Consider the following 13173-nt stretch of genomic DNA (forward strand, 5'->3'; position numbering starts at 1 on the left):
GAAACTAAGAAGGATAACTATGACTAGATGTGACTAAAACTAATATGCATTTTTGTCTTAAGACTGAATCTAAAATAGCTGCCAAAATGAACACTGATAGGGGACCCCTTCATCTGCAATTCATGGTTGCTAGCTCTAATCAGATGTACTAACTAGGCTTATGAGAGAAGACTAACTTTTTATGCCAACGAACACACTAAACCCTTTCACAATAAACAAGCAAACATGAGAGAAAAACAGAGCAAGCACACTCTCGCAGTTCGTTCACGAAACGCATTCTAGTTACTCTTATTCTTTCTCAAAGTTGAATTGAGAGGGACAGAGAAATACGGTTCCTCTTATTCTTTTTCAAAGTTGAATTGAGAGGGACAGAGAAAATGCGGTTCCTTGGATTTGGCGGAGGTGTCAGTGAGAAGCACAGGTGCAAGCCAGTTTAATGAGCCTATTATGATGTCATAATGCACAGAGTTCTGCCATGCAAGTCTATGGAGAAAAAAGGGGATGAAAAAGAGGAATAAAAAAGGAGTGGCAAGGAGTACCGCCACGAAAAGTCATAGCAACCTGCACCGGATCGAGCCGGACATTTCGGTGTTTGAATGGCGTCTCTAGCTCAATCGGGCGAGGAGTAGTTAGCTGCAAGAAAAACGGGGAGAATAAAGAAAACTTGACGATAACAATACTGTGCTTCCCTTCGGGCAAGCACACTAATAAAGAAAACTTGACGATAACAATACTGTGCTTCCCTTCGGGCAAGCACACTAATAAAGAAAACTTGACGATAACAATACTGTGCTTCCCTTCGGGCAAGCACACTAACTAGAATGCGTTTCGTGAACAAACTGCGAGAGTGTGCTTGCTCTGTTGCGGCCATGACCGAGAGAACAAGTGCCTTGGAATTGGGGCAGGTGTCAGCTCTCCAGCTCAATGAGCATGCACAAATGAGTATGCATGAGTGAGTATGCATGAGTGAGTAAACATGAGCGGGTATGCATGGGTGAGTATGCTTGAGTGAGTATGTATGAGTGAGTATGCACGAGTGAGTATGCATGAGTAAGTATGCATGAGTGAGTAAACATGAGTGAGTATGCATGAGTGAGTACATATGAGTGAGTATGCATGAGTGAGTATGCATGAGTGAGTAAACATGAGTGAGTATGCATGAGTGAGTAAACATGAGTGAGTAAGCATGAGTAAGTATGCATGAGTGAGTATGCACGAGTGAGCATGCATGAGTGAGTATGCACGAGTGAGCATGCATGAGTGAGTATGCACGAGTGGGTAAACATGAGTAAGTAAACGGGGAGAATAAATAAATAAAGAAAGAAAACTTGACAACAACAATACTGTGCTTCCCTTCGGGCAAGCACACTAATTATGAATAGAAAAAAGGAATATGTGTGATGTTTACCTTGTCATATTGTCCCCACCACAGCCCCTACTGTGGGTATGCAGTCATATTGTCCCCATCACAGCCCCTACTGTGGGTATGCAGTCATATTGTCCCCATCACAGCCCCTACTGTGGGTATGCAGTCATATTGTCCCCATATTGTCCCCACCACAGCCCCTACTGTGGGTATGCAGTCATATTGTCCCCATATTGTCCCCACCACAGCCCCTACTGTGGGTATGCAGTCATATTGTCCCCACCACTGCCCCTACTGTGGGTATGCAGTCATATTGTCCCCACCACAGCCCCTACTGTGGGTATGCAGTCATATTGTCCCAACCACAGCCCCTACTGTGGGTATGCAGTCATAATGTCCCCACCACAGCCCCTACTGTGGGTATGCAGTCATATTGTCCCCACCACAGCCCCTACTGTGGGTATGCAGTCATATTGTCCCCACCACAACCCCTACTTTTTTTTAGGATTTTGTGAGACTCTATTAAAACTCCAAAAGCAGAACAGTGCCATTCTGTTAATGTTCAAACTGCTGTACTGGTAAACCACTCCACGGCCGTCTCTTCAACCGTTTTATAACTCAATGTGCCAGCAGAAAGTCACGCAACCTTTATGACATTTATGGATGGGGAGAGCTTCATAGTGACAGATAGTGATGCACACACATGTTTACATTCATGTCTTAGCCACACACACATACACCCACACACACACACACACACACACACACACACACACACACACACACACACACACACACACACAGTTACATGGCACACCACACACACACACACACACACACACACACACACATACACATACACACACAAACACACACACGTTAGCACAGACAAGTGAGAGAGAAACATCACACATATTCCTTTTTTCTATTCATAATTTCTATTAATGTTTTACAGAGTATTCTATATTTAAAGGATAATATTTAATTTATTTATATATTCATTAATTCTCGTTTGGAAGTATGAAACACAACTTTGTATACAAAGTCATAACCAGAACCTTTTGTATGGGAAGTAAAAAAAAGCCCTATCAACTACAAAATTGATTTTCAAATACAATTCTGCAAAAACATGCAGAATTATATACAGAAAAATGATATACATGTATATTTATATTACTTGTTATTTCTCATTTGGTCATTTTTTAATATATTTTCTGATTTATTTGCTAATTTTTCAAGGAACGCAACACCACCTCTCACTGCTACTACAAGCCCTGTTCCCATCAACATTCCTGAGACGATCAGGGATTCTGTGACTCCGAGCAAAATTGCTCAAGGTACTGCTGTTACTGTACTGTACTCCTGCACCTGAAACCACACCCAGAACGTTTTTTTTAGTCCACTCTAGTCTCCTGACATCTTTTATTTGTTTCTGTCTACCTGTCTGTCTCTCCATCTGTCACTCTATTTCTCTCTCTCTCTCTCTCCATCTGTCTCTCTATCTCTGCTCCATCTCTCTGTCTGTTTATATCTCTCTCCATCTGTCTGTTTCTCTCACTCTGTCTATTCATCTGTCTCTTTCTATCTGTATATCTCTCTCTGCATACGTGCGTGTGCGCTCGCACGTGTGTGTGTGTGTGTGTTAGGCGGCTCAGTTCAGTACATGTAGCCTGACATAAACCTCGCTACAAATCACATATGCTTCCCTTTCAGTGGCGACTCCTAGAGGACACCAGGGGAAGCACAGCCGTCTAAGAATGAAGAGATTAATTTCATGCGATTATATTCCATTCTTAATTAAGTGGCCTATATTTCATTGTATGGTTATTATCGTGACAGGACATATTTTTGTTGTCAAAAGTAGCTAGCTGCTACCTAGGCAAATGGATACAAAGATTTGTGATCTTGTAGTGTGGCCAGTCTTCCGATCAAGACGAAGCCCGAAGTCGTGGCTCTGTGATCGCATAGTGTGACATGTTAAATCGTGAGGGAATGTTCAACAATCGTGTAGTGTGAACCGGCCATTAGCTAGCTTAACTGGCTTGCACATAATCTGTCTACGATTTCTCAATGAATTAGCCTTATCTGCAGCGATATGCATGAGGATAATTACTAGAATTTACGTTTTATTAGGCCTATTTCAATGGAACTGGGAAGGCTGGCTTGTTACCTGCATCATCGAATTTGAAAGCACGTTATTAATAGCGTTTGTCCCTGTCTTAATGCGATGTTGTGCGAACCAAAACAACGTTTAAAAACGTGAATTAATCTTCTTCAGACTTACTTTGAACTTGAGGCTTTTTGCGGGTATCTGTGGCAGTGGGAGCACTTTTCAAAAATCGCCTGATATGGCTAATTACCAGTAATCTTTTCCTAACAGGTAGGCAGGCAGACTAATACACAACTTGTATGTGTTTACATCCTTCCCGGATCCTGATTGGTGTCGCCGCTGCAGCCACAAGGCACTGATTGGAGGGTCACAGACCATAATACAGCAGTAGAAAATGATTCAGACTACAGCATTTATATGTTCAACCATATAAAACGTAGTATTAGGTGTTTTAAAATGACACAAGTTTATTTCGGATTATTCCAACGGAAGAACACAAGGCGCAGAACACTTTGAGCTGCGTAAACGCCTCTTAGAGGTGGATAAACACTATTTAGAGGTGCGTTAACGCTATTTCCAAAATTCCAGATGTGCGTAAACTGCATTTACGTGCGTTTACCGTCCTCTACAGCCCTGCATATAATTATATTCTAGAAAACCTCAACAATAATAACATGTGACTAAAAGGAATAAAGTGAAATTCATTTTTATTTAAATCAAATGTAAGCATACCCTTACAAAAACAGACTTGTTGCACTGTAAAGTGAAACCTCTGTCTCTATCCATTGATGCACCTCACTGTACAAGATTAAACCTGTTTCTTGACTGGTCATACTGTATCTCAGACTGAGTCTCCAACTAATCTTTTAGTATAAAAAATGACCAGCACTAGAGGATGGTTAATGACTGAAAGTCACTTCAAATTCAGTCCCTTTCAGTGGCCAGTAGGATACCAAACGGTCCCCCAAAAATAACATCACACAAATTCCTTTTTCAAATTTCTTATATTGGATACTATCATGAAATATTGTCTTAATTGATTTTTTTCATGTATGGAAGTATGAAACACAATTTTGTGTACACATTCATTCCTAAAACCTTTTGTATAAAAAGCAAGCAAAAACCCGATCAAATACAAACAATAAATGTGATTCTGCAAAACCATATGCGATTGGCTTTTCGTTCAGTTCCTTGAAATAATTATATAGATAATACTTTTTTTTTTTCTCTGATCACGTTTCAGATTTTCTGATTTTTTTTTTTGCAAGTACCACAACCCCACCTCTCACTGCTGATACGCCCCCTGCTCCCGTCAACACTGCTGGGAGGACGATGAGTTCTGTGACTCCAATCACAACTCCTCCAGCCCCTGCTGCTGCCACTCCTGCACCTGAAGCCACACCAAGAGCTACTTCTTTAGCCTTTACCTTGTTCATGGCATTTTCAATCTGTTGCTGGACTCTCTTGTAAATGCCTATATGTTTGTGTATGGAGAGACAAATCGAATATGATTCTGCAGAAACACACATGGTTTTTCCTTCTTTCCTTTTCTTATTAAAATTATATGCAAATATTAAATATTATTTCTCTACTCTATTTAAAAAAACATAAACAACACATTCCACAGCTGCTCCAATCGACAGGAGGATCATGAGTTCTGTGACCCAGTAAAAACACCTTCCAGGTACTATCACTCCTACAGCTACAGCAAAGTGCATCTTGGGATCTTCTTTAGTCTCCTGGCATATTCAATCTGTTTCTGGGCTGCCTTGTAAATCTCATTGGTATAGTACTCTCTTCCCCTCATTCTGTTGCTCTCCACCATGTGTTCAATTTTCTGCAGCAGTTGAGTGACCTGATTTGGATTTCGATCATTGTTGTTAAAGCCATGAAATCTGCCTCCACATTTTCTAATGAGCTCATTTAGCTGACTGCTCAGCCCAAAATATTGCTCTAAGGTCATATCTTTGAGCTGATCTGTGTGAGTGAAGAGTACTAATGTGTACTGTAAAGCTTCCTCCCCAAAATTATCACAGATCCACTTGACTGCATCCTTCTCTTCCTTGCTGTATCTAACCCCAACACTGATCACTAGCAGAAACACATGAGGTCCAGGATATGTCATGTAAAAACAGCTCTCCAGCTCATCCTTCAAAGTCTTATCACCTAAATCTGTGTCATACACACCCGGTGTGTCTGTAACTGCGATGGTCTTTCCTTTTAACCTGACCTCAACTATCTGACATTCTCTTGTCACAGAGTTAGGTGATGGCCTAGATTCAAAGCCTTCTTTTCCCAGGATGGTGTTTCCTGTTTCACTCTTCCCTGATCCAGTTTTCCCCACCAGCAAGATCCTCAGGTCAGCAGGAATCAAAGGGACTGTGAAAAGAAAGAGTTACCTATGCTTAAATATGTAGTGCTTATGAAAAGAAAGGGTAAGCTAAGCTTAAATATGTAGTGCTTTTGGAAACATCCGACTATAGTTTCACAAACATGTGTGGCGTCATTGTGCAAATATCTTGAAAATATCCTTAAAAATATTTCTAAAATCCCTACTGCCAGTACATTTGACCACTCTCTGTTGGTCTGTTTAAACAATGTGCATTATTTGTGTGTGTTACGCAATAGTATGCATTATTATTGTGTGTTACGCAATAGTGTGCATTATTATTGTGTGTTACACAATAGTGTGCATTATTATTGTGTATTAAGATATAATGTGTATTATTATTATTATTATTATTATTATTATTGCGTAAAACAAGCCATTTTCATGCAGAAAAGCGTCACTAGTCATTATTATTATTATTAGTAGTAGTAGTAGTAACAGTGGTAGTATCTCCGAAAGGAAGATTTGTTTTCAGTGCAGCATTACGGGAAAAATAGTCTTTGGCACGGGCTATTTCATTTTTGAGTGGATCTGAATCCCAGGGTGGATCCAACCAAGAATTTGGTTCACTTTAATTTAGATTGCGAGAGAGGTCACTTGTCCTGGGTAGAGGTCTGCGCTCATACTGCCCTCCAAGTGCCCTTGTAGACTCAAAGCAAGAAACGAATTGTCTTGATCTAATTCCTAATTTGGAGGATCCTAAATAAGTGTGCAGACGGTACATCATATTAGTCTACTTGCCAGCCCATAGAGCCCCATTGTGAACCCGTAAATGTTGAGTACATCAAAGTTTTCTGATAGAAATGTGAAGTATGGGTCCCCAGCATAGCAAGAACATACTGTATATTATAACACGGGTAGATGGAATCCACCATTCTGAGAGTGAGTTCCGGGGTGTGCCTTAATCAACGATATAGTAACTGTACGACCTGTTTTCATCTACCTGAGTGTTCCATATCAGTGTGCACTCAAAAAAAAAAATCTAACCAAGATGGCGGCGTGTTGTGGGGAATGTTTCATGTGAATTAAGCTATCTACACCAGGGGTCCTCAACCTTTTTTGCACCACGGACCGGTTTAATGTAGGCATTCTTTTTCACGGACCGGCTTCAAGGTGTCATTTAACACCTCTTGTTAGTCACGTCATCCATTCATATTGATGTGAATCAATCAATTGCACCCGAGAGGCAAGCGCGAGTTTGATAGAATGAAGCCCGGTCTGCTCATACACAAGCTAACATGAAAAATACAACTCACCATAACTCTGAATCAGTGCTTGGTCTCCATATGCCAAAGCAGTTTTGAAGGCTTCATTGGCTCGTTTGCTAGCTTGTCGCCACATATTAAACAGAGCGGACTTGGTGCGTGAGAATCACCTGCTGCGATAAACCCATATTTTAAGTATGACTCCTGGTATTGTCTGTTAAAAGAAGCTTTCTTTTTTGAAGGTCGTAGGCTCCTCTTTTGGCTCCTTAGTTGGCCTTTTCATCTTTGCAAAGAAGCTCTCCAAAGATGTTTGTTTTTTTTAAACAAATTTTCGCTAGTTTGCGGACTTTTTTTTTGAGTGACGCATCACTTGAACTAGACAAGCGTCTTGGCGTGACAAGAGGCACAGGCGAATGTGACGTCCGGGAGAATCATTTTCAAAATAAAACACCTTTCAGACGCTAATAATTAATACAGCGGAATTGATATAACTTATTTATTCTTTCTGTGCGGCCCGGTAACAAATGCCTCACGGACCGGTACCGGGCCGCGGCTTGGTGGTTGGGGACCACTGATCTACACGACTTTTTATATGTCTACATTGACTCGGTTAGTTGTTTCTGTGCTACACGAATGTTGCAGAGTATTGTAAGGCCCAATCTCAATTCTTCCCCTTGCCCCTTTTCTTCCCCCTTACCCTTGAAGTTGCGCATTCATGTGAGAGCTAGTGGTGTCTCAATACCCAATTTGATCAAGATTAAGGGATAAGATTGAGGGCTATATGGACCTTGGAGTTAAGATAATCCGAGACCTTACTTGCTCCTCCAAGGGCTATCCCAGAGCACACAGCGAAATCAGTTTGGGAATTTTCAAAAAAACATGGCTGCTTGAAGTGAGGAATATTTGAATAAATATTGAATAAAGCTATCTACACAACTTTTTATATGTTTATAATGACTCGGTTTGATCTGAAATGTGCTACACGAACGATGAAGAGTATTGTAGGTCTTAACTGAAGCTTTCAAACAGTAGTTTTAGGTTACAGCTAGCGCGTATGCCACCACTTCATTGGATTATATGGTAGCTTGCTAGGACTAGCCTGACTCCATGCATGTGTACAGATAACTTTATTATCCACGAATTAGGTTTGATATCTGTGAATGACAGCACTTGCTTTGGAGACATTGATCCGTGCTTTACATGTACCGTCCACAAAACAATTACGACAGTCTAGTTTTGTGCTCTATACAGGTGTATATTTGCAACCATAATTGAAACTTTTTTTAAATGGCTAGTTTCATAGCTCATACAGTCACGCATGTCTACAGATAACTTATCCGCGAATTCCGTTTGATATCTGTGAATGACAGCACTTGTTTGAAGACATCGACCTGTGCTTTACACATACCATCCTGTATTATCCAGGGACGCCAAGTGACGTACCCGAAACCGAGTGGCGTCTCATTTCATAGGGGAACGTTTTCAGCCCTTGGCCCCTACACTTGCAAGTGCTAGGGTTAAGACAAAGACAAAGACAAAGGGGCAAGGGGAAGAATCGAGATTGGGCCTAAGTCTTAACTGAAAGTCTCGAATATTATTTGTAGGTGAATGCTAACGCTTAGACCAAAAACCAATTGGTACAACACGTAGCTCTCACACGCGAGTTAGTGGCGATATCCAAATCAATATAAACAAATATTAACAAAGTTGAAAGTGTCCCATTGTAGTTTTTGTTATTTTAATGGCAACTTCATAAAATGAGCAATGTGAATGAATAAAATGGTGCGAGATCAATGTCGATCTCCTAGCTAATCATCAACAAACAGTTGGTTCTATGCTAACAAAGTGAAGTTCCCAATGCTATTTGTCTGTTGCATAGCAACAGCCACACAAAGGGGGACTATTTTCTCTAAGCTACTGAAATGCGATACACAATGTTTGGTGGCTACAACTTTTTTGTGCTGAAAGACAGCTTACTATTTATAACTTAATTGTACTTAATATTTATAATGTCGCTGGCAACCGTGTTATAAAAGCAATAAGGTACTCGAGTCAGTACTGTATCGTCAATAATGTACTTGTTCGACGGTGTTGTTAGGCCCGACGCGCAGCCTCTCGAACCTTACTGCTTAAATAGAGTCCACCTTTTTAAAATAATAGAGGGGGATAAAGGCAGGGATATTTCTAATCGAGGATAAGAATCTAATCGAGATTTCTCCTCTGATTTTGGCTTAGTGGTGAGGGCACAATGGGCACGGCCTACAACGTATAGAATAGAATACGGATAGGATATAAAGCGTCTGTATTGGTCATTTATTTGTATTGAATCGTGAAAGTTTTGTCTTGAGGGTTGAGAAAGCATTCAGTCGAAAGGGCTGCTCTATGTTCTTCTAGCATGGCCGCTATGGTGTCCAATTCAGTTTGGCCAGCAGCTATGCTATCTTTGTCATGTATTTTTGCAGTTTTTAGTGGCCATCTTCTCACAGGGGTCTATTGTTAGGTGTTAACAGTTGTAGGTGTATATTCATAGAGTCAGAAAAAAGTTTATAAAGTAGGAGGGAGCGTGAAGTACGTGCGTCTACTCCATGTTAGCGACAACCGGAACGCAGGGTTATATTTCTTTACAGCACTTTATATGTGCTAATCATGTCGTATTTTACGGGTAAGACACTTCAGATAAAAGCCTTAACCATACGGTTATTGTTAATGTAATACTTACCCTTGAATGCCTTGCCTTGCTTCTCAAGTAACGGAGCTGAAAAGAAGAATTAAAGCTAAAATGGAAGAAATTATAATACATGAATGCATTAACTATAAACAATCACATTGTGATTTTCAATAGTATAGTTAAATTATATAATCTCCTATTGACCTTATTCACCTTCCTTAACCTAAATTTCATCAGTTAAAGGTACATAACTTATACTTTCTTTTTCTGTCTCCATAGTTCCCTGTTCCTTGTCCCTGTGCATTGTCGTGAACACAGGTCAGACTTAGGCCCTTTCCCATTTCTAATCTCCACCCCTACCCCTACCCCTACCCCTTGGCCCTCGCCTTTTCAAACGAAGCAACAACGTAGGTGTAGGCGTAGGGCTTGAAACGCTATCCCTACGAATTGGGATATCCCTTCAACAATTACGTACGTAATCAGTACGCTGCGTCAGCTGTTACATAACCGGAGAGCGACAGCTGTCACTCACCAGACATAAACTAACATGGCGCCTGCAGCTGTTGTGTTTGTGCCAGACTCAACTTATTGCCGCCATCTACAGGATTGGGGTGTGAATGATCACGGGTTCGCAATGCATTGGGGGAAATCGGTCTCACCCCTCCGTTTCAAGTGTGCCCTCAGATAATCTCCGTTTGGAGGGGTGGAAAGCCCTTCCCCCACCCCTACCTTTCTGTCTTAACGTGAATTGGGATAGCCCTACCCCTACACGTGAACGCGCAAAACGGAGGGGAAGGGGAAAGGCGTAGGGCTAAGGGGTGTAATGGGATTCAGCCTAAGACTAGGTGAAGCACAAAGTTTGAGTTTTCTCTCTCCGTGTGTGTGGCTATGTGAAGGCCAACACAGAATGGCTGTAATCTGTGTAATCACGCCGCCAAGTTAGAGGAGTACAATGGTTAGTAATGCATGCAAGAACCTATGTCTATGGGCAGAATAACTAACATTAACTATTGCATGGTGTGGCACAAGCCCCAAATATTTTCTGAAAACATTGCCCTTTTTCAGGAGTATCTGAGCAAATTCTTTAAAACTGGGTAAATATCACCATCAACCACAACAAGTAGCCCCCCCCCCCCCCCCACACACACACACACACACACACACAAACACAAATTCCCAATAACTCTCTTCTCTACCACACATTCTTCTACTGCTAATTATGTCATATTTTAGTTGTTAGACTCTTCGGATAAAAGCCTCGACCATATGGTTATTGGAAATCAGATTAATTGTCTAGCCTATCATATTTCACTTGATTAAGTAGATGAATGGCTTGCCTTTCAAGTAAAGGAACTGTAAAGACACTGACAAGCCTCTACCAAAGAATTGTAAATGTAATACTTACTTTTGTCGTCTTGAAGTTGATGATCAGTAAAGAGAAATGATGGCTGAAGGTAAAGGAATTATAATACATGAATGCATTAACTGTGCACTTATTATTGCCAATTACTTAGTGATTTTGAATAATAAAGTCAAGTTAATTCACCCTCCATTAACCTTATTTACTTTGTGACAACCTAAATTAAATAATTTAAAGGTGCATAAATGTAACATTACATAACAGCCAATGCTCACCGCTGTGTCCTGACAGCTTTAGCATCAAATTCTACAAAACTGATTTACAGTTTTTTACAATCATTTTCACTCTTGACTCAATACCATGAACAGGTTTTCCAAACACTTCACACAGTAGACTTTACAAACACACCCCTCAGAATATCAGTTAACATTTGGTGCAAAATGCACTACAACCACCAAAACACTTTCATACTTCACCAAAAAGTGACTCATGCTGCCGTGACTTTACTAAATGATCTCTCTCAGGAAGATTACTTTGTTATTCAAAGTACAATGACCTAAAAAACACAGACAACGTGAAGCATTGCAAAATGCACATATTATGGGTTGCTGTATCCTCTATTTTTGCACAATTTAACTCAGGTGCTTTAAGCCTTTAGTTCGTGTAGACAGTGTGTTCTAGTGGTAGTGTTGTTTTTTCATTCACTTATGGAATGGGAAAGAAAAGTGTCTGAACACTTTTTGTGTGCTAAAGTGTACCACATAAAATGTAGCATGTAGCTGTCTTGAGACATAGCTGAATTTCAAATTGACTGTATTTCATTTTATATTACATATTTTATGTGTACAAGATTTCATACATTTTTCTTTTCTTTTGCAATGCAACACTACAGTAAATTGTGCATAAATAGAGGATACGGCAACACATGATATATGAATTTTTCAATGTTTCAAGTTTCACTGTACTTTGAGTGAAAACATTTGCTAAAGTTGCAGCATGAGTCACTTTTGGGTGAAGTATGAAGTGTTTTGGTGGTTGTAGTGCATTTTGTACCAAAGGTTAACTGATATACTGAGGTGTGTGTCTGTAAAGTCCACTGTGTGAAGTGTTTGGAAAAAGTGAACATGGTATTGAGACATGGTAAAGAGTGAAAGTGATTGGAAAAAACTGTAAGAGATGGTCATGGTTATGATATGGCATTTAAGAGATGATTTGGTATGGTATTAAGAGAGGGTTATGGTTATAGTATTGTAAAAAAAAATATCTCAACCAAACATCTGACCTGTGCAGTCATCAATCCTTGCCCTCTGGAAGGCCTCGGCAGTGTCTCTCAGAGCCATGTTGGGTGCAGGCTGTCTGGAGCTCCGGTGTCTGCAGAGGGGGCACCGCTGTTCCTCCCCCTGCTCCCTCCAGTTCTCCTCCAGGCACGAGCGGCAGAAGCTGTGGCCACAGGGGAGAACCAGCGGGTCCTGAAAGAGCTCCAAGCACACGGGGCATGTCAGGTTCAATTCCATGGATGTCATTAAAACCTGTTGGACACACATGAATGCAGATGTTTGTGAATGTGAGTGTGTGAACTCATGAATGTACATATATTACACACACATACATTAACACACATATAATCTCTTGGACACACATGATTGGCAATATTGCAGATATTTGTGAGTGTGTGTGTGTATGTGTGAGTTTGCGTGTGTGTGTGTGTGTGTGTGTGTGTGTGTGTGTGTGTGTGTGTGTGTGTGTGTGTGTGTGTGTGTGTGTGTGTGTGTGTGTGTGTGTGTGTGTGTGTGTGTGTGTGTATGTGTGTGTGTGTGTGTGTGTGTGTGTGTGTGTGTCGCTAGTTTGATCCCGACTCCTCCCCACCAATTGTCAAAGTGTCCTTGAGAAAGACACTGAACCCCACATGTGCAGGTTATAAATAGCAGCCTCTGCCATCTGTGTGTGAATATTTAATGCAGCCCAAGTAAGTAAGTGATGGGTCCTTTTACTTCTACTTAAGTCACTATTATTATAAAGTAACAACATTTTTACTTGAGTACAGCTTTTGCTTACTCTTCCCACCTCTGATAGGA

General features: G+C 40.7%; 2 protein-coding genes across 2 annotated transcripts in view; both read right to left on the reverse strand.

Annotated features, from left to right (window-relative positions):
- Positions 1 to 4912, reverse strand: part of LOC308367865 (uncharacterized protein) — a gene marked incomplete at both ends in the record, with an annotated part of 51764 nt that extends 46852 nt beyond the window's left edge. The window contains one exon of the mRNA XM_080841859.1: positions 4766 to 4912. Within this exon, the coding sequence (XP_080697985.1) occupies positions 4766 to 4912 (147 nt within the window). The remainder of the gene's footprint in view (positions 1 to 4765) is intronic.
- A 266-nt stretch (positions 4913 to 5178) lies between these two features.
- LOC308367873 (GTPase IMAP family member 9-like) lies at positions 5179 to 12612 on the reverse strand (the record flags this gene model as incomplete). Its single annotated transcript, XM_080841870.1, has 2 exons — positions 5179 to 5855; positions 12381 to 12612. 2 exons carry the CDS (start codon positions 12610 to 12612, stop codon positions 5179 to 5181), a joined length of 909 nt encoding a protein of 302 aa, XP_080697996.1.
- Positions 12613 to 13173: the final 561 nt, after the last annotated feature.

The sequence above is a fragment of the Sprattus sprattus genome, assembly GCF_963457725.1.
Source record: "Sprattus sprattus genome assembly, chromosome: 1".
Lineage (NCBI taxonomy): Eukaryota > Metazoa > Chordata > Actinopteri > Clupeiformes > Clupeidae > Sprattus > Sprattus sprattus.